This window comes from Excalfactoria chinensis, chromosome 1, assembly GCF_039878825.1.
Source record: "Excalfactoria chinensis isolate bCotChi1 chromosome 1, bCotChi1.hap2, whole genome shotgun sequence".
In the NCBI taxonomy this organism is placed as follows: Eukaryota; Metazoa; Chordata; class Aves; order Galliformes; family Phasianidae; genus Excalfactoria; species Excalfactoria chinensis.
Genome location: NC_092825.1, coordinates 45418488 through 45443715, shown reverse-complemented (window position 1 = coordinate 45443715; position 25228 = coordinate 45418488). Strand labels below are relative to the sequence as shown.

General features: G+C 43.1%; 3 protein-coding genes across 4 annotated transcripts; all 3 read right to left on the bottom strand.

Annotated features, from left to right (window-relative positions):
- Positions 1-1859: 1859 nt before the first annotated feature.
- On the bottom strand, positions 1860-2294 carry LOC140257657 (histone H2A-IV). The gene has a single exon (XM_072347111.1). It carries the CDS (start codon positions 2259-2261, stop codon positions 1872-1874), a length of 390 nt encoding a protein of 129 aa, XP_072203212.1. The 5' UTR covers positions 2262-2294; the 3' UTR covers positions 1860-1871.
- A 990-nt stretch (positions 2295-3284) lies between these two features.
- Positions 3285-13161, bottom strand: WBP11 (WW domain binding protein 11). Its single transcript, XM_072359441.1, has 12 exons — positions 13018-13161; positions 11958-12067; positions 11063-11094; positions 10463-10556; positions 10074-10270; positions 9185-9318; positions 8465-8664; positions 7526-7720; positions 6826-6927; positions 5881-6189; positions 5088-5270; positions 3285-4390 (listed from the first exon to the last, which is right to left on the bottom strand). Exons 2-12 carry the CDS (start codon positions 12019-12021, stop codon positions 3957-3959), a joined length of 1944 nt encoding a protein of 647 aa, XP_072215542.1. The 5' UTR covers positions 12022-12067; positions 13018-13161; the 3' UTR covers positions 3285-3956.
- Positions 13162-15532: 2371 nt separating this feature from the next.
- SMCO3 (single-pass membrane protein with coiled-coil domains 3) lies at positions 15533-24134 on the bottom strand. 2 transcript variants are annotated; one of them, XM_072349657.1, is made up of 4 exons: positions 23630-24134; positions 21899-22625; positions 18805-21243; positions 15533-16862 (listed from the first exon to the last, which is right to left on the bottom strand). In XM_072349657.1, the coding sequence occupies exons 1-3, from the start codon at positions 23699-23701 to the stop codon at positions 21152-21154; spliced, it is 891 nt and encodes a 296-aa protein (XP_072205758.1). In that variant the 5' UTR covers positions 23702-24134; the 3' UTR covers positions 15533-16862; positions 18805-21151. The 2 variants fall into 2 exon arrangements, with proteins under 2 accessions (XP_072205758.1, XP_072205767.1); XM_072349666.1 differs by lacking the exons at positions 21899-22625; positions 23630-24134 and having other exon boundaries at positions 16040-16862; positions 18805-18936.
- Positions 24135-25228: the final 1094 nt, after the last annotated feature.

Sequence of the window (25228 nt, the reverse complement as noted above, 5' to 3'; positions counted from 1 at the left end):
AACCACTGGGCCTGGAGCAAGTCGGCGGCCTCGTATTTATAGAGCGGAGCCGGGCGGTGATTGGTGCGCTGCAGAGCCCGCCCCGCCGCACGGCTCAGAGCTCCCTTCTCCCCGCTCATTTTGTGTTTCTTAAGAGGAGAAAAAGCGCGTTTTTTCTATAATTTCCGCCACCGAATCGCCCCAAGTCACAGCGGCGAGGAGGGGAAAGGCTGCTGCTGCCACGGGCGGAGTTTCTCTCCGGAGAAGCGAAGGGTGAGTTTAAAAAGAGTCGATAAACCCCGAGTCCTGGACCTGGGCAGACCTCGGGAGACAGAAACTTTTGTTTTTCCTTCTAAATAAAATCTACACCGTGGGAAGCTGCACCCCCAGAGTAATGAATTGTTGTTCTTTAAAGGGTCTTCTCTTAATCTGAGACGAAACCCAGTAGCTGGGATCGTTATTTTCATCACAAATTGATTTCAAAGAGGAGGAAGTAACACAGGCTCATAGAGAGCACTGAATATGGATTAGAAATTAGCTCCTTTGTCCCCGGCCCTTTGACCCATTAAAAATAATACAAATCAATTAAAGAAGTGCCTGGTGCAGAGAGGTGAGGAGCAGCCCGACATCCCCTGAAGGACTTCTCTTGCCCCAGGAGCAAATGGCCTCGGAACACTGCACTGCGCTGCAGCCACATACAGGGATCCATCCCGGCTGCTGTGCCACAACAGCACTGAGCACCTCAGCAAAGGGGGCTGACACGGGGGCAGATCTCACTGATCACTGCGATCGATACCTGGGATTCTGTCCCTCAGCTGTGCTTTTATTTTGGGCTGGTTTTTTGGACATCTGAGTCAGCGTGACTGAGGCAGACGCTGCTGCAGGTGGTTTCCCATTCCCTGGTGGCTGTGGCACTCCCTGTGTTGTTATGGGGGCTCTCCCTGCAGAATGCACCCTGCATACCCTGGGGTTACTGCACACAGCCCGGCTCCCACCCTGGGAGCAGTATCAGAAGCATCTGCAGGCCCTGTTACTCTGCCAGCAGGAGGGGGAGAGCCTCTGGCACACATCATCGAGGCCACGGAATAAACACATCTAGTTTCTCATATCAGTAAGTGCTCGTTCCAATTCTCTGTACAATTTTATTTGTTTCCCATATCAGGAAATGCTCCTTCTATTTCTCTGTGCTGTTTCCATCGTTGTCTGCAGCCCTTGTTCTTCCCACAGCAGCCCGTAAGCTGCTCTTTCCCTATATGTAACCATTTGTGGCACTACAATGTAACATCATCTTGCTTCCTGTAATTTCTCCTTCTATTAAAATACACTCACTGAGCTACGAATGGGGATTTGTTTCTGTCTCAACATCTATTACAGCGTTCATTGCTGTGGATAAGGTGCAGCCAAAGCTGGCAGCATTCCTCCTTCGCTCACAGAGCTCTCATCCAGGTGTAACGCAGCAGAGGCACAGCTTGGACAAAGCCGTGACAAAACTGCATTAAAATTAATTTGAAGAGCCTGAAGGGGGGAATGACCGAGTCTGTAGGCAGTGCTGGGGGCAGGCCAAGGGGGATCACTGAGCTCTTCCAGACTGAAGAAAAGGACCTTGGTGATGATTCTTGCAGTGATATTCAACTTTTTGCCTTTCTCACCTCTACCGAACTGATTCCTTTAACACAAAATCTAACTTTTTGGTCTCTTAACACACATTCAGCTTTTAGCAGGTTACTTTGTGATCTCATTTCGTGTTTACAATATGCTATCATCACGCTAACGCCTGGATTTTAGCAGCAAAGGCAACACGTATTTTTAGGATCTGCAGCTCCTTTATGAGGAGGTGGGTGGCTCTGAAAAGAGCCTTTGGGTTCTTTGGTGGTGGGATCAATTCTCAGCTTTCACTTGGCCTTGGCCTTGTGGCTGTCGGTCTTCTTGGGCAGCAGCACAGCCTGGATGTTGGGCAGCACCCCGCCCTGCGCGATGGTGACCTTGCCCAGCAGCTTGTTGAGCTCCTCGTCGTTGCGGATGGCCAGCTGCAGGTGGCGCGGGATGATGCGCGTCTTCTTGTTGTCGCGGGCCGCGTTGCCCGCCAGCTCCAGGATCTCGGCCGTCAGGTACTCCAGCACGGCCGCCAGGTACACCGGGGCGCCGGCGCCCACCCGCTCCGCGTAGTTGCCCTTGCGCAGCAGCCGGTGCACGCGGCCCACGGGGAACTGCAGCCCGGCCCGCGACGAGCGCGACTTGGCCTTGGCGCGCGCCTTCCCGCCCTGTTTTCCGCGGCCCGACATGGCTTCTAAAATCTCGGCGCAACCACCACCCTGCTAAAGTGATTCACGTGTGGCTTCATTCCCCCGCCCTTCTCGTTTTATAGCCTCTCTGAGCGGTCCGGCTCGCTTTCCGATTGGCTGGCTCTCTCTCTCGCTCGCTCCGACCAATGGCGCCGCGGATCCAAATCCACCCAATGGGCGGCGGGCGGCTGCCCTGTTTGCGCTCCCCCCCACGTTCAGCCGCGCTCCGTGGCGGTGGGCGGGGCGCTACCGGGGGTTGGTTTCGCAGTCGGTCCTGAATGACCGGATATGGGGTCGTTCAGTGTAAGCCACTCAACGGGGGACAAAGTTCTCCCGCTCTCTTCTGTGCTCTCTCAGTGCCTGTTTTGTTGCCTTTTTAAAGGACAAGATAAAGGCACTTTCATAAATAGCTAACTCCTAATCTTGTGCTCCAATTCAGCGCTTCAGACAGAACTGAAGTATTTTGAAACTGCTGATCTCCCTCTGAAGAAGGATTACATTTGGGAAAGTGTTAATGCCTACACAGCTGATCCCACAGCTCTTAAGATGGTTTTGTCTACAAGAACCCATTAAGTCTTATTCCCATTTGACACAGGCTGCAAATATTGGTTTCTTGTAAAGGCTTCTAGAAGACCTCTGTCCATGTTTAGGTTGGATGTTAGGAAACACTTCTATACAGAAAGGGTAGTTAAACACTGGAATAGGCTCCCCAGGGAGGTGGTTGAGTCACCATCCCTGGATGTGTTCAAGAGCCGTTTGGATGTGGTGCTCGGAGATATCATTTAGCAGAGGGTTGTTAGCATCAGGGTACTATGGTTAGGCTGTGGTTGAACTTGATGATCTTCAAGGTCTTTTCCAACCTGGGTAGTTCTATAATTCTGTGATTGATTCTATCAGTATAATTTATGAAACTAAAGCTATATTTCAAGGATAACATATATATTTTTTCTAATAGTAGACAATGAGAACCATCTCATTTTCCATTTATATGCTAGATTTACATATATCACAAGGAAGCCGCTATTTTGATACACTGAATATTTATTGTCTTTCACAAGACAAAGTGAAGGTTCCCCTGCCAATGAAAAGCCATCAAGATGACGGTTAAGGGGACAGGGTGCCAAATTCCAGTGTACAGTATACGCAACAAATGACCGCCCTGACTACCCCGGAAGATGATTGACCTCACTGCAACTAAAAAAAAAAAACAAAACAAAACCAAAACAACGGGATTATAAAATATTTACAGAAAGGAACAGTACAGAAAATAAAACCACGTGTGTATGAAATGCCGCTAACGTTTTTCTGGCTCCTTAAAAATTGGCTCCACTACCCACACCAGAGCATTCAGGATGTGAAAGGATTCAGGAAGAGCAAAGTCAGCCCCAGCTCCTACACCCCCTCCACAGAGCACCATCACCTCCTCCAAGGAAGTGGGAGGACTCAAGGGAAGCAGCGTTGCCTTACTGACTGTAATTCCCTTGTTCCAAGTGGACATGCTAGCTCTGAAAGGAAGTACCTGGCTGCGCCTCACCTGCAGCAGCCCCTATTCAGATCGTACTGGCAAGTTAACCCATGGGTAGGGAACCATTCCCTGTCATGTGAGCCCTTCCATTGCTTGCAGAAAGACCTTTCCCTCTTCCTCTGTGGTGGCCTGATCTGTGCTCAGAGGGCAGGAAAGCTGATTGGGACAGGTCAGAGAAGACCTTCCATTTCCTTCATGAAGGCTTCATACACATCATCCTTTGTCTGTACAGAGATAGGGGCGGACGATCCAGCCTTAGGGGCAGCTTTGGTTAATGGGAGAGCAGGCTCATCATCTTGTTTTCTCTGGGAGGCAGCCAAAGCCCCTTTATTCTCCCTGCGCACTCGCAAGGCAGTGGGCACAAAGCGAGTGATTTCTGCCTTGGGGTTAGTGATCTGCGGCTTGGCACTGATAGTAGCAGTGGCCTTCTTCTCAATGGTGGCTGCACTGGTGTCATCCGCCTTGGGACGCTGAATCAAGCTGGGTGGGGCACTCAGAACACCCGGGTTTGGAAGAGGAGCTGGTGGGTAAAGCCCAGGCGGGGCAGGTCCTAATGGAGGCACCAGAGGTGGCCGCAACATGCCCGGGCGAGGAGGAGGGATACCTGGAAAGAAGAAGAAAAAAAGGTGAGCTGACTTTATCTGGAATTCCTAAAAATCTTTGGACAAAAATAATGCACATTCTCAGCCCAAAACTGTCAACAAAATGCAGAGGCTCTGGCTTAAGAGAAAGGGAAACAGGGAGAAGTATTGCACCAGTTGATAGCTCCCAACAAGAAGGTGGAAGATGTATTAGGACAAGAAAACTGCTCAGCAGACTTGGAAAGCCACAAGAGCCTGTGTATTGCTCCCTTTCCATTTGCAAAGTTAAAATGTGAAAAGCTTCTTCGATGATTTATCCAACTGGAATTTCAAAATCAAAAACACGTGACTAGCCAGCAAAACAAAAAGTCACAGCACACTATCACCTATTCAGAAACATTGCAGCACAAATTTAAACGCTGAAATTATTTATTACAGGTGCCAGATCTCTTACTACCAAAATACACATAGCGGTATGGAATCACTTGTTATTATGCATAAAAAGAAACGGCAAAAGGGATCAACCAGAAAGAACCTAAGGGTGTACCTTTAGCTGCACATACAAGGACAAAGGCAATCTGGTAGTAGGGGACTATTTAAGATCTAAAGGAATATCTGATTCTCCAATTAGATATACTGACTTGGTCACCACAACAACAATTACAGAGAACTGGGAAGACAAAGTAGGGAAAGACTTGGCTCTGAAGCAGAGTACTTTACCTGGTGGGGCAGGAGGTGGCAAGCGAGGAGGGGGCCCACGAGGAGGAGGGCCTGGGGGCAGACCAGGTGGGGGACCAGGGGGAGGGCCTGGGGGTCGCCCAGGTGGGGGACCTGGTGGTAGAAGTCGAGGTAAAGGCCCACGCAGTCCTGGTAAACCAGGAGGTCTCAGGAAAGGAGGAGCTCCTGAAAGCATACACATAAGAGAAGAAAAACTTCAGCTCATGGATAAAAGAACAATCCCACCTTCTAATACTGAAGATTTTCAACGGATACTTCAAAGATATTCTCATACTAGCCAGCTGCCAGATTAAATAGATCTTCTAAAAAGTCTCAGGAAGAGGCAACAGTTGTAGAACCAAGAAAGTTTCTTGGTTATATTAAAATACAAATATTTTCTCCATCCTGGGGGAAGGCTTTTCCCCATGTATTGAATCAACAGTTAAGAACGGTTAATAAGCTAGGCTTATCTGAACTTTAACAGCTAGAAATAAAAGCATTTCAGTCTTTTTAGGCTGTGCTTCTGGCCTGAAAAGTATAAGTAATTTCACTCTACTGAAAATAGCTGCTTTGAGGTTTGAGGTTCCCTTTCTAGGGGATGTCAGAAACAAAACTGTCGGAAGACATTACGAAAACCACAGACTGACCATGGAAGAAAGCTCACAGGTCTCAGCAAATACCACACTGGGCTTCTGTACTTAATGTCTAAAATGCTTCGCAGCTTGATAACCCTGACACTGACAAACCATCTGCAGTACTTAGAGCCCACATTCTTCAGAACAAATCAAATATTCACCCGGTGGAGGGCCAGGAGGGAGGCCAGTGGGTGGCCCTGGGGGCCTCAATGGAGGGGCAGGAGGTGGTCCTAGTGGAGGTGGCCCAGGCATAGGAGGTGCCTGTATCTGACTTGAAGCAACGGCTTGTGAAGACTGCTGCTGAGTTGAGACTGCAGTAGATGACCCAGTCTCTGCAAGAGCTTCCTCACTATGTTGCTGCTGCTGTTGCTGCTGTTGCGATGTGTCTTCAGACTCCGAGTCTTCTTCATCCTCCTCTTCTTCTTCTGAATATTCTTCCACTTCTCTCCCTTCTTCTGGGATTTCCTGACCTGGAAACAGACACATTAATACAATCAGTCCACAAGTAATAACTTTGGCAAAGTAAAACACTAAATAAGAATGAAAAAAATATATCCTTAAAGGAATGAAAATTGATGATATTAATTAATACACAGAAAAATGCAAAAACTAGATAGTTCTGCTTTCCTGTGGGAACTAAAACTTCTATTAATAAATCTGAACTGCAGTTGAGTTTGTGGGAGATAAAACTTTTTAAATAGAAAATCTCACAGATTATTTAATCCCCAAAATAGACATAACCACCACTTCCAAGAAACCCAGCTTCTCCCAGCTTCCTTTCTCCCCTCACAACCCCAAAAAAGATACAAGTGTTGTCTTTGTATCGATTTCAAATGAAAACTCTTGACTCCATGGGTTAATACCTTTCTTCAAAAGGATATTTTTAGGAAGTATTAAACCCTGCAGATAACAGCCTGAGCACACTAGGCTAAAAATAATAATCTAAATGAAAACTAACCACATCTTACGTACATTCTTAGTAGATTTTCAAGTATGGCAGTAATGCATTTACTTCCATAAACAGACTGTGCAAATTAAGTTCACCAGAGAAACCTCATCTGCAAATCTAATAGCGTTCCTACTCTCAACGCGTCCGTATCACCCACCTGCCATTCGTAACATCATGGCCTGGAGTGGAGTCAGTTCTTTCATGTTCTTTTTCTTCTTCCGTGATTTCCCAGGCATGTCTGCAAACCGTACGCTATGGCCTGGGGAAAGCAAAACACAGACAGTAAAAATGGGCAGGGGGAACAGAATAAATCAGTGAATATAAAAATAAAATACATATTTATATAATATGTATACATTCATCTTTACGTTTTCATATAAAATACATGGAAGCCTTTCACTTGGTACAGAAAATATGTCGTTATGACAACATGATGTCCCTAAATGAGAGTTAAGAGCCATCTTCTTCCCAATCTTCTCAAGTTTTGGTAACTTAGGATTTTCTGTCAATTGGACTCCTTTTAAACAATCGAGAGACATCATTCAAAAGCATTAATAGCTCAGCCATCACTAAAGTACTATTCAAGTCACCAAAGAGTGAGTACATTTTAGAGTGAGGCTTAATTTTTTGTGGGATCCTTTGCTCTTTCAGCGCTTCAGGTGGCAAATCTTGCACATTCAGATACTTCACATTCATTAATAAAATTCTTTAGCTGGAATTTCAATGAGCTAGAACAGAGTTCCTTGTCTAAACAGACTTCTTCTTTCCCCCTTCCCCACAGTAAGGAAAACAAAGACTGTTCAGTCGTACTTTTCCTCTGAAAACTCAAAAGTCCAACCTGTAAATTCTCATCATACCTGATTTCTTTTCTTCTCCGCCTTCCCTCTCCTTGTCATTATCACGATGTGGGAAGTCCTCACCTTCACTGTCTGCATCTGACCTGTCACTGTCACTATCATCACTACTCTCATCATGCTTGTCTTGATCCATATCCTCAGGATAGCCTTCATCCTCACTTGTACTGGACATATCATCATCATGCCCTCGCTGTCCTGTGAAAAGCAAAGTGTTAAGAAAGACATGAACTCCAAGCACACTGGTGCGAAAGGCAGAATATTTTAAGTTCACAGTAAGAAGAATCTTCCTAGCAACAGAAGCAATGTATTGTCAATCCTTCGCTATTTAGCACATTCTTAAGGAGTATTCTGGGGACAATATTGGTAAGATTTCCCATTAACATTTGATTAACTGGTACAGTAAATAAGTGAAGCAAACTGAAATATACAACTTCCCCCTCTAGAAATATTTCAGTCCTTTTTGGTATGCAGTAAGGCTGATCTACCCATTCATAGAAGCCTGCATAGACAATACAGCAACTGTTTGAAAATGTATCCCCAGATTTGGTGTTAGGGCTTTTGTTTGTTTTCCTGGGTTTTATAGCAAGATGGGGGGGAAGATTAATTCTCTGCAAATATACATATTGTCTCCTTAAAAAGAGAGTGAAACATATTTCAGCCTTGCTAAGACTACATGGGAAAACACTCAGTTTATGCAACAAAACGATATCTGCAAGCTGTAATTAAAAGACACAACATTTAGAAATAGACTCAACAACAAAATGGCAGATGTTATGAAATATATCAGAATCACCTCAGGATTGCAAATCACACAAAGAGTTCTTCAAGCAGTCGAAACACTCAGATTACACAGACAATACGTTATCTAGAGCAAACAGTGTTCACAGCAGTACTATCAACAGCAAGAAAGAACCCAGAAAGAGATAGGAAAGTCCTTGCCTGGTTCAGAACCATAAGAAACATCTTCCTCTCGCCTTCGAGGAGCCATCTCCAAAGCAAAACCCACTTTACGGCCATACATCTGTAGGACCTGTGGTGGGGGCGGCCCTGGAGGAGGTCCTGGGGGCTTCCTGCCAGGAGGTAAACGTGGAACACCGAGCCCAGGAGGAGGAAGCATAGAAATAGATCGAACCGGTGGTCTGCAAATAAGACAGAAAATGAAAACCAGGGAAGTCACAAACAAATACAAATAGCTTATACAACAAGTTGGTAAAATCAAACAAAATCAGAAAAAATTATATATATTTGCATAGGAAGAGCTCATACTAGCTAATACTAGCTTGAAGAGCCAGATACACAAACAAAGTAGGAGTTTAAACTGAATGTATTAGCAAGACAAAAAAACAAATAAGCCACATGACAGTTTAAGGGGCATTTATGTTCAAACAGCGTGGCAGGGCTTTAAGTTTGACCAATAAACAGAAAGACAAGTGCTAGAAGGTACAAAATACTACCCAAATCAGTTTAAACAAAAACTGTAACAGGAAGGAAAGATTGAGGTTTTTCACTTAAAACAAAAACACACAACAAACCAATTCATTCTCACAGAATTTCTAATTCCTGCTACTTAATATTACCTCTGCTTCCAACCCCAGCTCTTTTCTAGTAAAAAACATTTCCCTGTTTTCCTTTCCCCTCCAAGCATCCTTTCCCTCTTACCCATAGGCTGATGTTTTCTTGAGGATAGAAGGTGGTTGGGCCCCAGGAAGGGGAATGTCTTGTATAAGGATGTTGGAGGGAGCATGAGGCATGTCAGGTAAAGGGATACTTTCCACTTCAACATGCTGAGCGTTCTGGGAGAGGAAAAGGCAAAAATAAAAACTGAGTTGCTTCCACAGAAGTTACTGCACAATCTTACTACCTTCAAGAACATCTGACACATGGGACCTGCCATCATTGCCAAAGGTCTGTTTCAAGGGCATGCTGCCTTACAGCAGTCAATATTGCAGTAAATGCCTTCAGTACAAAACAAATCACATGTGCAGTGCATAGGTGAAAAACTTCAGTCTTTCAGGTAAACTCAGCCACATATTCATCGCCTTTTAGACCTTCTGTCCCTGAAACAACAGAACTGCAGACAAGTCTGCCTACACCTCCTGAGCACCCAAAAAGCTTAAATCACAGGTTCTGCATATTCCAGAAAATTTTAAACACTTGCACTTATACAACATTATATTCCTCTGTACAGGAAGAATTTCACAGAAAGGTCCTCAAATAACCAAATAACTATTTCCAGATCTAGATTTAGCAGAAATTCTAACCACACATTCATATGTTCTCTCTCTCCTTAATTCACAAAACAGATTCTGATGTTGATCTGATCAGTTTTCCTTTTCCCTTTAATCTGTTGATAAATTAAATCAATATAAGAGAGAGAAATACAGACTTGTCATCCTCCACACTGTCTGGAGTTACTAAGCAACCTAGTACGTGTGCCTAATATTAACTAAATATATACTGGTCCCTTATAAAGACCCTTCTTTTTAAACTGTTACACCTAAAGAGGAGTACATAGTATGGTTACAAGCCTCAATATTAAAAGCATTACCTTGACAGCATCAAAATACTGGCTAAGTTGTGCTCTCTTCTGCTCATACTCCACTTCCAACTTGCGCAGTTCTTTATAGATGTCAGGATTCTCCTTCTCATACAGCCGTAAGATACGCTCAAAAGTCTCACGTAGCTTTTTGCGTTTATCCTTTAGCACCTTTTCATTAAGCTGTGGCTGCTGCACTGGGTTAAACTCTAATCAAAGACAACAAAGCCAAAAACTCAAAAGTTACTCTACTTTACAATCATGATTAATGAAACAACTTCAAACCAAACAACTTTCAGTTTCAGTAAGATTTCAATATTAAGACCAATTATAAGTCACTAATATACTCATTACTCAGTGTTTGACTGCCATCTTCAACACCCAGTACCTCCCTTACTCACCCATCTCATCCAATTTTTCCATGTCCCGGATGATCTGCTTTGGGTCTTTCATCTTCAGTACAGCTGCTCGTACCATCATTCGTTGCTTTTTGTTCTAAGAGGATCAGAAATCAAGGAGATCAGAAAAGAGACAAAGGAGAAAGAAAATCTTTGTATCAAATAATCCTTTTTCAACACTCCCAATAGACAGGGGAAAAAAAAGACATCTCAAAATGCCTTGCAGACATTAACCACAGGACAAAGCAGCAGCAGAGATGTTTTAAACTTCTAGGAGCTGCAATTCCACTATCTCACTATTTACAGATGCTTCTATAACTCATACATTCCAATGAAGACACAATCAGTAAAATAAGCCAACTGACAAAAGCAATACAACGAATCATGCCAACAAAAACATAAAGGTTTTTTTCATTTTGTTTTGTTTTAACTCCAATCCAGATTTCTGTGTTTTCTTAACTGCTTGGACAGTATATCCCTAACTAAATTTTACAAGATCAACTGAAACACTAGTCTATTCACCATTCATGGTCCTTTATAATCACAAATATAACACATAGCACAGGAAATGCCAAGTCAAATGTTCCAGATCTCTTTATGTACCTTTTTTAGTTCCCTTTTCCGAGCTTCCTTTCCTAGAGAGAGGGAAGAAAAAAAGAAGAGAAAAAAAAAAAACAACTTGAATGAGTGGATCAAATCCACAAACAACTTTTCTTTCATTGGGACAAGTGCTATTTCTCAACAGTTCATTCATTTTGCATTTTTCATTAAATAAAAGGAAACTTTAAAGCTTATCTTCCCATTGATAGACAAATACAGTATGAAATAGAAATCTATTCCATAGGTGTTACATAGAAAGAAAATGCAATACAGCAGTCCTCAGGCCTCTAGAAACAGCAATGTTTTTATACAGAAAAGAACAACAGACAAAAGAAGGCACAGTGATGCATGCAACGTAAAAGACTGCCACTGAGATATAGTGCCAACAAGAAACAATGCCCTTTAAAAATATTCAGGTTTTTAATACACATCTGACACAAAGCACGCTCACAGCAGAAGCCTGGGCTTTCTGTTTCTGGGTAGCACTGAAATTGCAGTATGTTACAAAAAGGAAAAAAAGGTTAGACAATTCCCTCCTGTAACCTGAGCCTTGGCAAAATGTGACCATTCCACAAATTCTAGCCTCAGATAGATTACACAGATCTCAAAGAGCAGCTCAGCCAACAGTTAAGTATAGAAACTTAACTGTTTCTATAGTTAGAAATTGTCAGTGACAATTACAGTAAAAATTAAGGGACAAATAGTGAGAAGTAGCAATGGTACACAAACTAGTAGCCTTCTTGGCAAGTTTTTACACCAGCCAAAATGGAGACAGTACTTTTTGGGTTTGGAAAAGTCAGTTCTCAGTCCAAAGTGATGATGTTCCCCTCAGAGAAAGATTTTTATCTGCTTGCCTGGGACTCCCATTTCCTTTTGCTTAGCTTTTATGGGTACTTACGAGCTTGATCTGTGGGATTCATGAATTTCCCACTCTTGGTGGATGATGTCGATCTCCGCCCCATTTTGACTTTTTTTCTTTTGCTTCAAAATAAAAGGACTGAAAAAGATCTGGAAAAGATAACCATAGTTTCAGGCTCTATACATAAGCAGGACTCATGTGCTTATTCATCCCTTTGTAGTAGTAGGTTGACAAACAATCGAACAAAAGAAAACCTCAAATATAGGATTTGAGAATCTCAGAACACAAGTTGGGGCATTCACATCAAAACCATCTTATTTTTACTAAGTATCGCTTATAAAGTAGCTGTAAGTAAGCAGTTAAAGTGCATACTTTAAACAAGTCAGCTTGTTCTTCACCTCAAGACTTAAACCTGAAAGCTTCTCGCTTTTAGAAAAACAAAATGTGTTATTTTAACTGTTATTGTATCCCTCCATAACATAAGCATGTCAGAGCCTTTCTAGCTTTCCACTTAATCACATAAAACATCTCTATTGTAAATGTTTCCCATAAATATCCTTCTTTACCCAGACTTCTAGGCTGCCCTTGACTTCTTCCCTACCAACCATCAACTACCATATCCATCAAAAAGCACTCTGTACACATTCTTTTTCTCATTACAGACCACTGCCCTTATGCCATCTCTATCTGTTTCAAGCTGCATCACAATGACCAGTAAAGAAAGATTATTCTAATGAAGGGTTCTTTCCTGCCTTTGGGCATTCCTTTAACTTACAGCCAACTGCAGAAATACAATCAGAGGCACTGCCTTTCTCAAAGAGAATAACGTTCTCAAACCTCGATCCCAAATTCTTTTAGGGTAGAAAGGAGGGTCCGCACGAGATAACCGCTCTAGGAGGAGGAAAAAAATCAAGCAACCCAACGCATGTTTTGTGAGCACTGGGAAGCGAGGCAGAAGGTCTCCCACGAAGTACAAGAAGGCCTTCCCTCCTCCCTCGAGGGATGCTGGGGGAAAGGAAGAAGGCGGCAGCGCCAACCACCTTCCTCCCCCCCGCTTCCTTTCCCTTCCCCCAGCCCAGCTCCATCCCTTTCCCCTCACCACTCGGCCCGGTGGGGCAAGGCGGGGCGGGGCGGGGTGGCTCAGCTCACTCCCACCACCGCCGCGGCCTCTACCACCACCGCGCTGTCCGCCTCTGCCGCGCCGCCATCTTGAACCGGGACGGAGTAGCGCGCCGCCGTAAAGCACGACCGCCGTAAAGCACGATTGTCGTAAAGCACGACTGCCGCTCAGCGCCTCTCAGAGCAGCGCTGAGGAAATAGAGGCGCGTTAGCGCCAACTCTATGATCTCGTTGTCCTTCTGGTACGCGCGGGGGCTGCCGGGACGGCGGCGGCTTGTGGGGGGCTGGGAAATAAAGCCTTGAAAAATCGAAATTGTTGTGAGACTTTTTCACTGTTTATTTCACTGAGAGAAATAAATGGATGTAATTTAAATCCTATGTTAGAAAGAAGCAGGGTAAAGATGATTTTACTGACAGCTTCAGCAGCCAAATGAGGCCGTTGGTTGCTTAGCAGTGACTCATTTGGGCTGTCTTCTTCGTTGGGCTTGTGCTTATTTTAGAGCACGTGCATTATACAGGTTTGATTCTTCATTCTGTGCCCACACATTGAGCAGGGAGGGAATACATGAGTGGTGTGATGGGAGCATCTCCACCGTGTGCATCCTGGACATGTCTCGTACCACTGGAGAGATTGCTGAGCCTTTGCAGGCTGCCTGCTCCTCACACAGGTTGGGACTCTCCCTGTGGCAACAGGACCCAAGGAAATGGCCACAAGTTGTATCAGATGAGGTTTAGACTGGACATAAGAAGGAATTTTTTCTCTCAGAGAGTGGTCAGGCACTGGAATGGCTGCCCAGGGAGGTGGTGGAGTCGCCATCCTTGGCAGTGTTCAAGAGGCATCTGCATAGGAAGCTAAGAGATATGGTTTCATGGTTTTCTGTAGGTATGGTAAAGGGAGGGTGGTTGGACTAGATGATCTTGTAGGACCTTTCCGGCCTTGTGATTCTATGATTCTATGAATACTGGGCTCGGGGCAAAGCGTTACCATGGTGACCACAACTGCTTTCTCGCATGAACGTCTACTGACTGTTAGAAAAGTATAATACACAACTGTCAGTGATATCAGCAAGTCCCACCGATATTTTGTTCTCTTTATGGAGTTGTGGAAAGGAAGTTGTTAAGGTTATTTTAACCTTAGAACTGCCTTGTGGGGCTGGGAGGTGCTATGCCCCACTGTGAGGTCAGCTCCCTGGGGTTCTGGCCAGGCTTCTGTGGGCTCACGGCCTTCTTCCCCTTAAGCAGGCTCCGGCCTGCTGGGCTCCAGCATCTTCAGCATCTTATGGACATGAGGACACCTCAGGCACCTGCTTTTGCATGGAAGACATCCTTCCACTAGGCCCAGCAGGATCAAGAATCAATCAAAAGGTGAATGGAAACTGTATTTTTAGGCTCTTCACTGTGTGTGGCCTGCTACCACTGGCACTGCTTAGAATTTGCGTTCAAGAAAATGTGGGTAAGCACCCTGTAAATAGATTTGTTTCTGTTTGGCTACGCTTTTCTCCTACAGCAGTGACTAACAATCTCATAGAGATATGTAGCAAGCTCATGCTTTTTCTCCCTAACTTAGAATAAATTTGTGCACAGACAGCAGAAGGAATGAAGAACTCCTGCCTCTGCAACACTCAAAATGGCACTGCTTCTGCAGTTGTGGTTTGTACAGCCTCTTGCCTCTAAACAGCTGCCCCTAAACTGACTGCTGTACAGGACAGGAGTGAGGCTTGTTACACATTAAACAAGATGCTTTAGGTCACCATGCCAACACAAAAGCTTATGTCTAGGTAAGGCAATGTTTTTTGCTTCCTCTGAGTTGCCTCTCCTGGCTCACACTGCCCAGCCTGTAGCTTGTGCTGGTCCCAGTTAATCAAATCAGCAATGGCCTCTCTGGCATCTGAACTTTGTCACTGATGGCTCAGAGATGCTTGAGGGCCAGCAGCTGCACTGCCATCTAGTGGCTCCCACGTTGGTGAAAACAAAAGAGAAAACACAATAAAGTGGGAGTAGTAGCAAAGGGGGAAAATAATTGGATGTAAACACACACACACACACAGCACCAAAACAGAATGGAAGACGGCAGTGGACAGCTTCCATGATGTAATCTCACCCATCTCTTCATTTTTGCAGGCACTAATCTAACCAACATTTGATGCTGAATTTTCACAAGCACGTACGAAGAATTTATAAGCTGCATCCATAATGAAGGATTTTAATATCTTTTTTCTTGATTTGGCTTGAGATTGATTTCTCATGACAATTAAAACAAATAAATAAACCAAATGTAGGAAAGAGAGCTCTGAGAATATTTAGATATATTTTTATTAATTCCTAAATTATATATATATATATATATATTCTAAGAAAAAAAAAAGCAAACCACAGCAAATCAGAGCTTGATAGCAGATCATGCCCTTGCTTCCTTGCTTCTGGCTTTGTGCTGAAAGTCCGCACAATAAGGCCATTTGGTGGCAAGTTGTGAAATATAGAATGAGAGTATTTTTGGCAGTCCCACACTGGTGACTCGTAAAGCACTTGTAAGTAAATTTAGCTCATTAATAGGGCTGTAATCTTACAAATCCTTGTGTAAGCATATAATGCCATTTGATCAATAAAGCAGCAAGTATGCACAGGAATATCTAGCTGTGAGTGGACAGGAGCAGGACAATACTGATAACAAGATGTTGCTCACAGTTAGATACTCTAGGAGCACTACAGCTGTTGTGTTCATAAGCCCATGATTTTCCTATCTGTTAATCTGCTAATATTAGAATGTATATAAAGATCTGTCTGGCTCCTCAGGCAGGAATGGCACAGGAAATAGGAGTTACGTGTCCTTCAGCTAGTAAGCGCTTCTATGAATGGAGAATTCAGCCTGTCAGATTTAGCACAAATCCACACTAAGAGTTTAACGACGACAGCTGCCCAGATGATTATATGGGTTATTTTGCTGAAATCATTTTCTCCCGTTATAATGTCATTTTGGTGGAGAAAATCTGGGAGAGAAAAATGGTACCTTCTCACCACTTCTGCTCCAGCAATGCGTATCATTGTCACCAGTACTAATAGTATTTCATCTACAATGCATTCTGGAAAACAGCTGAAGAAAACATGCCACATATTTAAAGGGTTGCCTTTCCATTCACTGAACTTGATGTCTGACCAAAGAAGTCACTTCATGTATGGCATGCTGGTATTTTTCTGAGGCTTCTTTAAACTCAGTCAGGTGCTCCTCATAGCTCCTCACAGCTGCCAGCAGCTGATTCCTCTCCACAGCTCCCAGAATGGCATGGAGAATCATTTCCATGCCGAGCCCAAGGACAGTAATGCTGATTCCCCCAAGAACAGATGCCCCAATCTGCGCGAGGAGGCTGACAAGTTTGCAGACAGTGATAGTGATAAGGTTGGAGCTAAGCAGTTTGACAGCTACCATCCCAGCAGTTGAAGTCACTTCTCCAAGAACAATGGAAAAAACTTTATGGGCTATTGCAATTTTCTCCAGCTCAGGCTCTTTGATGTCGTATAGCTTCTGGTACAGCACAGGCTCCAGCTTCTTCTTCATCTCACCATCAATCTTCTGTACCTGACACTGAATCTCACGCATCGCTCGAATGATAATATCACAGTTCTCTTTCACAGTGCTGCTCTCTCTCATCTTGATGTGGGTGATAGTACACCCCAAGTGTGCATTCAGAACTTCAGCCAGCTCATTTGTTGCATGGAAATTCATGGACATGCAGCCAAGCAATTCCTGGTGCAGATGGATCAGTTCTTGCCGTCTCCTGGGGTTTTCTGGGTAAATGAGGTCACTCAGTGCCATTCTTCAGGAATAAACTATTTCAAGAGAGAAAAGAAGATTCTCACTCTGTTTAACACCCATAATCCCAGCACTTAATAAGCAGTGAAATGTAGACTGTTTTGTCTCTGCCTCATTAGTTCTTTTTATACTTGGCAAATCAAATCCAAAGACACAGCTTGTATATCCATAAATCTTAAACACTGTTATGTATCTATCCCTAGCCAAATTATTCAAAAAGAACCTTATGAGACATTGGACATTCTCAGAGCATCAGAACCAGCTAACAAATATGCAATTAGATCAGTAAAATGAACATGAGTCTTCCCTCACTTAGGAAACTGCAGATGGTAGAAGCTGAACTAGTTCATCAGAGAACAGGAAAAGCTCATCTGGTCAGCAAAATCTAAAATAAGGTGTGGAAATGAAAGGCCTGTTCTAGACATACTTTCCTGTCAGCCTACTTTTTCAATTAGTGGCATCTGATCTTTCAGTGACTATAATGACTGTGCAGTCTGTATCAGCGTGAGGGTGTTTTAAGCCACTGTAGTTTAATTCTTATCCCATTCAAGAGAAATATAGGAAATTTGTATGCATATTAAATCACATTTGGGACTTCATAGGGAGTAGCAAAATTATCTATAACAAACCCGTCTTTACCCATATCACTTACACACAACTCCCAAGGTGATTTGTTTCCTGATATGTAGCCCCTCTTCTTTCACTGCTTCTTTCTTCAGTGTTCCTAATCACATCCCCACCTAATGCCATGAATTCCCTGTTGATTTTTCACAGCTGAATGCCAAGCAGCTACAGGCAGCCCCCTGACATTCAGTGTGCCATGTCAACTCCTGCAGGATGCCTGGGATGTCAGACTGCCTCAGAGCAGCAGGCAGCAACCTGCAGGATCTGCCCCACTTATGCTGCCACACTCCCTCTCCATACCACTTTCTTTTAACCCATCACCAGCTGCAAAATAAAAACGATTTTGACTTCAGCACCCTCATCTTACATTGCAATGGAGACAAACAATGAATGGGTAGGATGACCGGTTTCTTTGGTGATGCTTTCTCAACCCTTTTATTGCAAATCGAGCCAATGCTAAGTATTTCCAAGATAAATCTCTTGTTCTCAGTGCCCACATACTGCAGTTACAGCTACAAATAATCAAGTGTAGGAGACAAGCTAGACTTTTCTCACTGAAAGATACATTTGTGCCATTTTTGTCCTTTGTAGTTCCTGCATTATCAGCTAACTGTGAATCCAGCTGTATTTCACTAAATACATATTCCCCAACAAGATCACTATAGAAAAACAGAACAATCTTAACATTCCTTTAGCCAACTTTCAGTGTTACTGTTGAACTACAAGGCAGTTCTCTCATGATTTCTTTCCACACTATTTTGCACAGTACACTGTTGTTTCAGACACTTACCTTGTAGTTCTGTCAAGGGAATAAACTCTTTAACTTATCTTTCTTAAGGCTAGAGGAAGCAAAGGTTACATACAATGAAAGGTTTTGTCTTTCAGGAAACAAAAAGTCCTACCAGCTCAAGGTATGTTTCCTTATGCTTCTGGGATGTTTTTGGCTTGTACTCTGGCTCAGTATTATATTAATCTTTTCCACTTCACCGATGCTAAGTTGAAAGGTCATTTGTTAATCCCCATTTATACAAATTGAGAAGACACAATGTGCTAAGAGAAAGAGCATTTCAATTAACGTTTTACCTACTAGAAGGCTACGGAGAATACCAATAGCATCTGTTCTCTATGCACGATTCTTTCAGCATCCAGTAGTTTCTTTTGATGTTATGTCCCTTAAACATATATTATCTCTTATTCTTCGCATTGACCCTTCATTAACATTCACTTTTTAGAGTTAGGCAGGCTTCATACATTTCCATATTCTTGTCTATTTCTCCAACTCCAGGCATGTTTTTTTCCCAGAGGCTTTTCGAGTTAAACATTCAGACTGCCTACCTGATTGTGCCCAAGTGCTCTTTCAAACAGCTGAATGTGTACAGGACAGTGATCTCATCCTGTTTCCACTGTGTTCCTCTGGTGTTTTCCAGCAGCATGTGATGAGTCTGGGATCCAGAGCCTGGACTTCAGCTGGGTCCTGCTGCCTGCCTGCTTGCCATTTATTTTATTGTGTGATGTTTACCTGAGTTCTCCTCATTTTCTTCCTCATTTCCCCTTCCTTTTAATTTTAACACATTGCAATTTATTTCATGCTAGTTTACAATTGTTAGGTCCTCCAAAGGCCTTTTGTTCCTGAAGAGAATAGGGACAGCATGAATCCATCTGCCTATGTCAGAAGTATCTGTAGTCACTGCTGAAAGGGGATGGGACAATTTACTGTTCTCAGAACAATAAAAAAAGCTCAACATGTGAAGACTCCTGTAATATGTTTACTTTTGTGCATACCCACTACTATATACAAAATGAAGGATTATAGTTCTAAGGATGATGTAATGTAGATTGCCTGAGAGGACTTAGACAACTTTACCAATAAATATCAGCGGTGAAAATACTTCATCTGCACCTCTACTATTGCTTTTCAGATGACATGCTGAAGGTCAGATTCATAACTCCTGCATCCATAAGAATAACCATACCTGCAGCTTCTGACACCATATTTTGCAGGCCAGTTTGGTAAGATCACTGCAAAGGCTGATTAAGAGCTTTTTCTGTGGGTTTTTTTTCTAACACTGAGGTCTTGTGGGGAGAGTAAGGTGGTTTGATAATCTGTAATATTCGTTTCAGAAATGTGACATTCTAGCTGAAAATATTTGTATTTTCCCTCTGTGTCAGCTGAATTTCCTCTGTTTGCTTTCCAGAGCCAGACACCTCCTTCAGAAATGTTAGCCCGCCTCGGTTTTAGCAACGATAAAGATCGGCTGGTGAAGGCCTGCCAGAATCTGTATGAATTAGTGTACATTTATGTCTCTGCAACCAATACAATATTCCGAATCCTCAATCAACATCTTGGCACCAACTTCCCCATCATGACAGTAAAAGAAAATTTCAGCATTAAAGAGAACCTGCAGCTCCTAGTTGGTGCTTTAAAAGAGATGCAAGCCACAATGGAAACAAAAGACAAAGATGTACAGGAAAGCATGAAGCAAAGGTTGTATGCTAGAATTTCCGGCCCCATCATCTCTCTACAGGAAAAAATGGCTGCAGTAAAAGACATCTATGAAAATTATAAAGGGATTATAGGAGGTATCTTGGGCGCACTGGTTGCAGTGTTGTTAAAACTTGATAATTTCCCTGGCACAGTCGAGGCTGCTATGGAGCAATTACTGAGTTCACCTGCTTTATCCCTCCACATGTCAGAACTCCTCATGGACTATGCTGATATCATTAAGATGCTGCAACAGAACGGGACACCAAGCATCACAGGAGGCAGCTCCTCCTCAGGTGCAACATCACAAGAGCTCAGGCTTCGTTCTGTATCCTCCAACTCATCACTTTTTGCTTTCATACAGACCCTCCTCCGAGGGCATAGATCCATAAAGAAAAGCCTGAAAGTAGCAGCTGACAGCTTAGAGGAGGCATTCAGGGTGCTGAGGCCGCCATGTGAGGCATTCCAGATCTTTGTTAAAATGATTGAAGACTGCATCCCAGCAATAACAGAAAAGCTGCAAGAGACATGAATGTGCCAACGTGTCACAAGTCCACCTTGATTCCTTTAATTCTCACATAGGAAGAAGTTCGAGCAAGCTTGAACACATACAATCAAGATGTACCTGTGACAGCTGTTTCTCATCTTCCCAGCCCTTTCTGAATTCTGTACTTAGTGCCTCTGAGCATTTAGGAATAATAACAATAAAGTTCTGCTGATCAATCATTTGAAATGAATGGTAAAGCAAACGAAACAAAACTGTGGTGTGAAATATACATACAGAACAAGATAATCGTAAAGTAGTTTAGCATTAAATCTGTTCAAACTGTGCAGGCAGACACGTTTCAGGATTTCTGCAGCAGCAGCTGTTCAGTTTGCTAGAACATGCTACTACATTTAAATAATTACGTGATGGTCTCTGCCATTGCATGTGTCTATATCTGATGTGAAATGCTGAGTGTCAGGCAACTCATTTCAGTCTTCCCTAAAAGTAAAGACACTCACATATCCTAAGTGCCCTCATTTCTAGTGCTAGTATTTCTCAGGTGCCTAAAGTTCTGCATTTCTTGACATTGGATTTCCAATGGAATGGCAGCATCAAGCTTTCATGGAGCTGCTCAGAAAGCCAAACAGTTCACCCAGCTGTTTTTTCTTGTCTGTTACTCCAGTGTATGTATCTGGATGTAGCCAGAGAATCGGTCACTGCCTGGCCAAGCACGAGAAAATGCCAATTACACTAGGAAGAATGAAGGAGGCAGAGGCAGTAGAACCACTGTTCTTGATTCTTGAAGCTGAAAGAAAGTTGAGAGATCAGTCATTTAAATCTCCTTTGACTACCTAAGACTTCCTGCCCTTTCTAATGCACCCTTTGCCCCAAAGAGACATTTCCTCAAGTCTACCTACTATTCTGGCTTAGAGCTGGGTAAAAAAAATCTCATTCCAAAGGGACAAAAGAAGGATCTCATATTAGTGGTGCACTCTTAGGACAGGGCTGTGGAACAAACCCATCGAGATCTTCCAACAGAAGAGTTACCTCATTAGCCAGGAAACTGACACCGTGTGTTTTGCCAATCAATACCTCTCCTGTCTTCTGCCATAGGAAGGAGAACAGGTGTGAAGCAGGGTAGTTTTGTTTACATTTATTTGAGCCTGCCAAAGTAGTACTGCACCAAAGTCCTATGTAGTCCTGAGGCCTGATGTGCATCTGTATTCAAGTTGCCAGCAAATCTCATCTGCCCTTGCAATAAGGGAGGCAGGGAGGCTGGGAACATGATGCATGTGTCCTGCAGCATCCTTGCAATAGCAGACAAGTGGAAGCTGCAAAGAACCCTGAGACCTGCTGTGCAGCAGGTGGCCCTCTATAGGTACATCTGGTGTGGGCTGATGGAGCTACTGAAGACCAGGCTGGCCCACATCCCACCTGCAAAAAGGGTGTATATACAATACCTTTCAAGAGCTGGCAGCGGTACTTGCTGTAGTTCCCCACAGAATGCAGGTGGAGCCGGTTACCATGCTGTGTCCGAAAGAAGTTTTTGACAAGGAATATCTCGTAAGGGGGAATGAGGACTTCCTTCTCAGATGTGTAGTAAGAAAAGCCTTGCATAGCTGCTCCCAGGCAGGTTGTCACCGTAAACAAAGTTTCATTCCCAAATTTCTGGGCTTCATTCCAGAGGCGAGAAGTGGAGGTGAAACGGCCAAATCTCACCATGCTACCAACTGAGGCCTCAATATATAAGTCCTTTACACCCCTGTGCACCCGGTAGCAGTGACGCCTCCCTACGTTGTCCCTGCTGCTCTGCCATTGCTTCAATATCTGGATAGCTGTTGTTAGGTAAAAATGAAAATATTTGAAGCTGAAGTTGTGTCTGTAATGCTCTGGAGACTTTCCTGCTGTGGATGTGGCCCAGTTCAGCTGAGAGTGCAAGGAAGAATTCATGGTGTAAGCCATGAGAACGGTCGCATGGCTGTCATGCATCTCCCTCAGGAGACCTACAGGGCTCTTCAACAAAGCTTCCTGAGCCTTCTTCCAGAGGCTTGAATAGTTCTTACTAGCAGCTATTTCCTTCTGGAAATAGTCTCCCCTCTCCAGTTCTTCCATCATTTGCTCTCTGCAACCCAGGTACTGGTCATCAAAGGCATGTAGAGCCATATCCATCATAAGGTGGGACACCACCTGCAATTCAAAAGCAAATTATGGTTAACATCAGAGGTGTGATTTTTCAGTGTGTGTGTATCTCTGTAAATTCAAGCTAGGTTTTCCCCAACCTTTTCCCTTCAGTTTTTCATTATTGGCAGAAAAAGCACAGAAAGCAGGCATCTTTGACTAGCCCTTCCTGAGCAACCTTGGGTCCAAGCTCCATCTCAGCAAATAACGAGTGCCAGAGTTCTTATTTTATGGAGATCAATGGCATTGAAGACTTATGGATAGTTTTCACTTCAAAGGGCAAGGGAATAGCACTCATAGGACAGACCTATAGTGCATGAAGTTCAATATTCTGCTCATGATTTGTAAGTGATTTTGAAGAAAGAAAGAATAAGCAAAATATCATGTTAAGGGCAGTACAGCCTGAACACATCTCACAGGTGAATTTCTTCCTTCTGTCTTATCATACCCCATAGACATATTCTGGCTCCAGAGCAGGATGTTCAGTAAGGAGAACACAGCAGCACTGTGCCAAAACTTTTATTTATCCACTTTTTCTCAATGAGGCCAGGTGGACTTGTCATGTAAATAAACATTAAAAACATGAGTAAGGTTTTACATAGCCCAGTGCTGTAAGAAGAAAATAATCTCTAATATATTTTGTTTGTGAAAAGACACGCTAATTATCCAGCACCCTTCTTACCTTCTGATGTTAGTCTATATCAGAATTCCTATTATTTCTCAATGATACTGTAATTTCTTTGAGGGGAAGCTAAAAATCACAAGGAGTAAGTAGAGCAATAAGGTCATTGCCCCATCCAACAACATACTGCTGTTGGTAGAATCTCAACCAAGACAGGCTAGAAAAGGAGAGGAACAATTCCATGAGAATTAATCCAAAGCTCCTAAGAGATTATATTTTAAATTTATTTAAAATAATAATAATAATAATAATAATAATAATAGAAAGTTTTATTTCAGTAGGAAAAATGATTTCACTATTTCAAATAAAACACAGTGTTTACCCCTCTTACCAGTCTTTGCAAGATCTGCAACAGAATGCTGGCCAGCAGAAGTGCTGACATCCTGGAGTCCTCCCAAGACATCGTAAAAAACACTGAGCTCAAGCAAAGACCCCTTGCATTTGTTTTGTTCTCTTCTTTTCTTGAGTTCTGAAGCTTGTATTTTACTCTCCAGTTTTGGTGCCTGTTCTTCCACCAAGGATCACCCAGTGGATTTTTAAAGCAATTCAGATGTCGCCGATCAAGCCCAACAGTCAGCTTACTGGTAGAAGTGTGCCAATAATCCACAAACAAGAGTCTAGATGCACTGAGACTTTATGAGTTGTTTCTTCACTCCAACTTCAGCCAGTGCAGCTCTCCTTTGCCTTGTTAATTCTCTTAATTCCAAGGTATCTCTCACTCCTGCTCTTGCAAAGTGAAGGGAAACTGACTTGGAGTGGTTTAAGACAGTTCTCTCCTAAGGAGTATATGTGAAGTTGGTGTGAAGAGAACTCCCTGGCTAAGAGTTTAAAAAGTCATTTTCATGACGTGCAGAGCTCTGATAAAGCTTGCCCAGAAACTTACGGTAGGTCGGGATCCCATCTGGAGGCAGTGATAACATAAACATCTCTCTTCTCTTTATCTTCTCCCAGGTCCTAATAGCATGCTGACAGTTCTCCACCTAAACTACTGCAGAGTGGCACCTTGTTGACCTGATTACATGGTTGCACTCAGAATGAGTGTGTAAATGCAGATTCTACGTCGAGAAAAATCTCTCCCTGGTTGCCACTTTGCAGTCACCCTTCCAATTAAAGGGCAATGAGTTACTCACGTGCTAAAACCCCATAACCTCTGGTAAGACTTCCGTGCAAGAGTTTCATTCAGACTGTGATGCAGATAAACGAAGTCCACTTCTCATTGCCTGTTAATAGTAAGTTGATATGAGAAGTTTTGAGGTGGGCACGCACAGCCATGACGATAAATGCAATGGCCATACGGTGGCAGCAGAGGATGAGTAATGGTATTGAAGTGCCCCTTGAGCAGGTGAAAATCGAACTGCTCCAATTCAGCATTGCATTTGTGATCTATTTGCGCATTCAGCTCTCCAAAGGCCATATAAAGGTCCGGTGACACAATGCAGATTGAATGATCAAGGCCTTAATGTTCACCTCCCCAGAAAAAAAATATTTATCAAAAGGAGGAGACAAATGTAAAACTAACAGAAATGTGTAAATATTGACAGAAATTTTGATTTTCTTTTTATCAAAAAAAACCAAAACAAAAAAAAAAACAAAAAAAAAAAAATGCAACAACAACAAACCCTCACATTCATGCAGCAGATACTGAGGGTTCACTAATCTCTTTGATATTTTCTTGGCAACATTTTCACTGCTTTCAATGAGAACATTGTTCATTTTATTAGATGGCCTTCAAAGGTGAGTTTTTCTGCGAGCATCACTTTTTGCCAGTTGAGGAACCGCTCTCAGATATTTGACCAAGACAAGCAGAGATACTTATTAACATTTTCTCCTTGGCCAAGGTCAGTATACCCAGAGCAAGCCATAACAGCTTGCTAAAGGAGGGCTACGCACACAGCAGCCATCTGTGTAGACTACTCCCATATCCTTACTT

What these genes read in the sequence shown, in the direction of transcription:
- LOC140257657 (XM_072347111.1), bottom strand. Translation starts at nt 2,261, where the DNA reads ATGTCGGGCCGCGGAAAACAGGGCGGGAAGGCGCGCGCCAAGGCCAAG.
- SMCO3 (XM_072349657.1), bottom strand. Translation starts at nt 23,701, where the DNA reads ATGTCTTGGGAGGACTCCAGGATGTCAGCACTTCTGCTGGCCAGCATT. An exon ending in TGCAGATCTTGCAAAGACTG is followed by an intron (nt 22,626 to 23,629) that starts GTAAGAGGGGTA and finishes TTTGAATTGCAG; the next exon opens with GTGGTGTCCCACCTTATGAT. An exon ending in CCGCTGCCAGCTCTTGAAAG is followed by an intron (nt 21,244 to 21,898) that starts GTATTGTATATA and finishes ACTTTCTTTCAG; the next exon opens with CTTCAAGAATCAAGAACAGT.
- WBP11 (XM_072359441.1), bottom strand. Translation starts at nt 12,021, where the DNA reads ATGGGGCGGAGATCGACATCATCCACCAAGAGTGGGAAATTCATGAAT. An exon ending in GAATCCCACAGATCAAGCTC is followed by an intron (nt 11,095 to 11,957) that starts GTAAGTACCCAT and finishes CCCTCTCTCTAG; the next exon opens with GAAAGGAAGCTCGGAAAAGG. An exon ending in CCCTCCTGGCCCTCCACCGG is followed by an intron (nt 5,271 to 5,880) that starts GTGAATATTTGA and finishes GTATGCTTTCAG; the next exon opens with GAGCTCCTCCTTTCCTGAGA.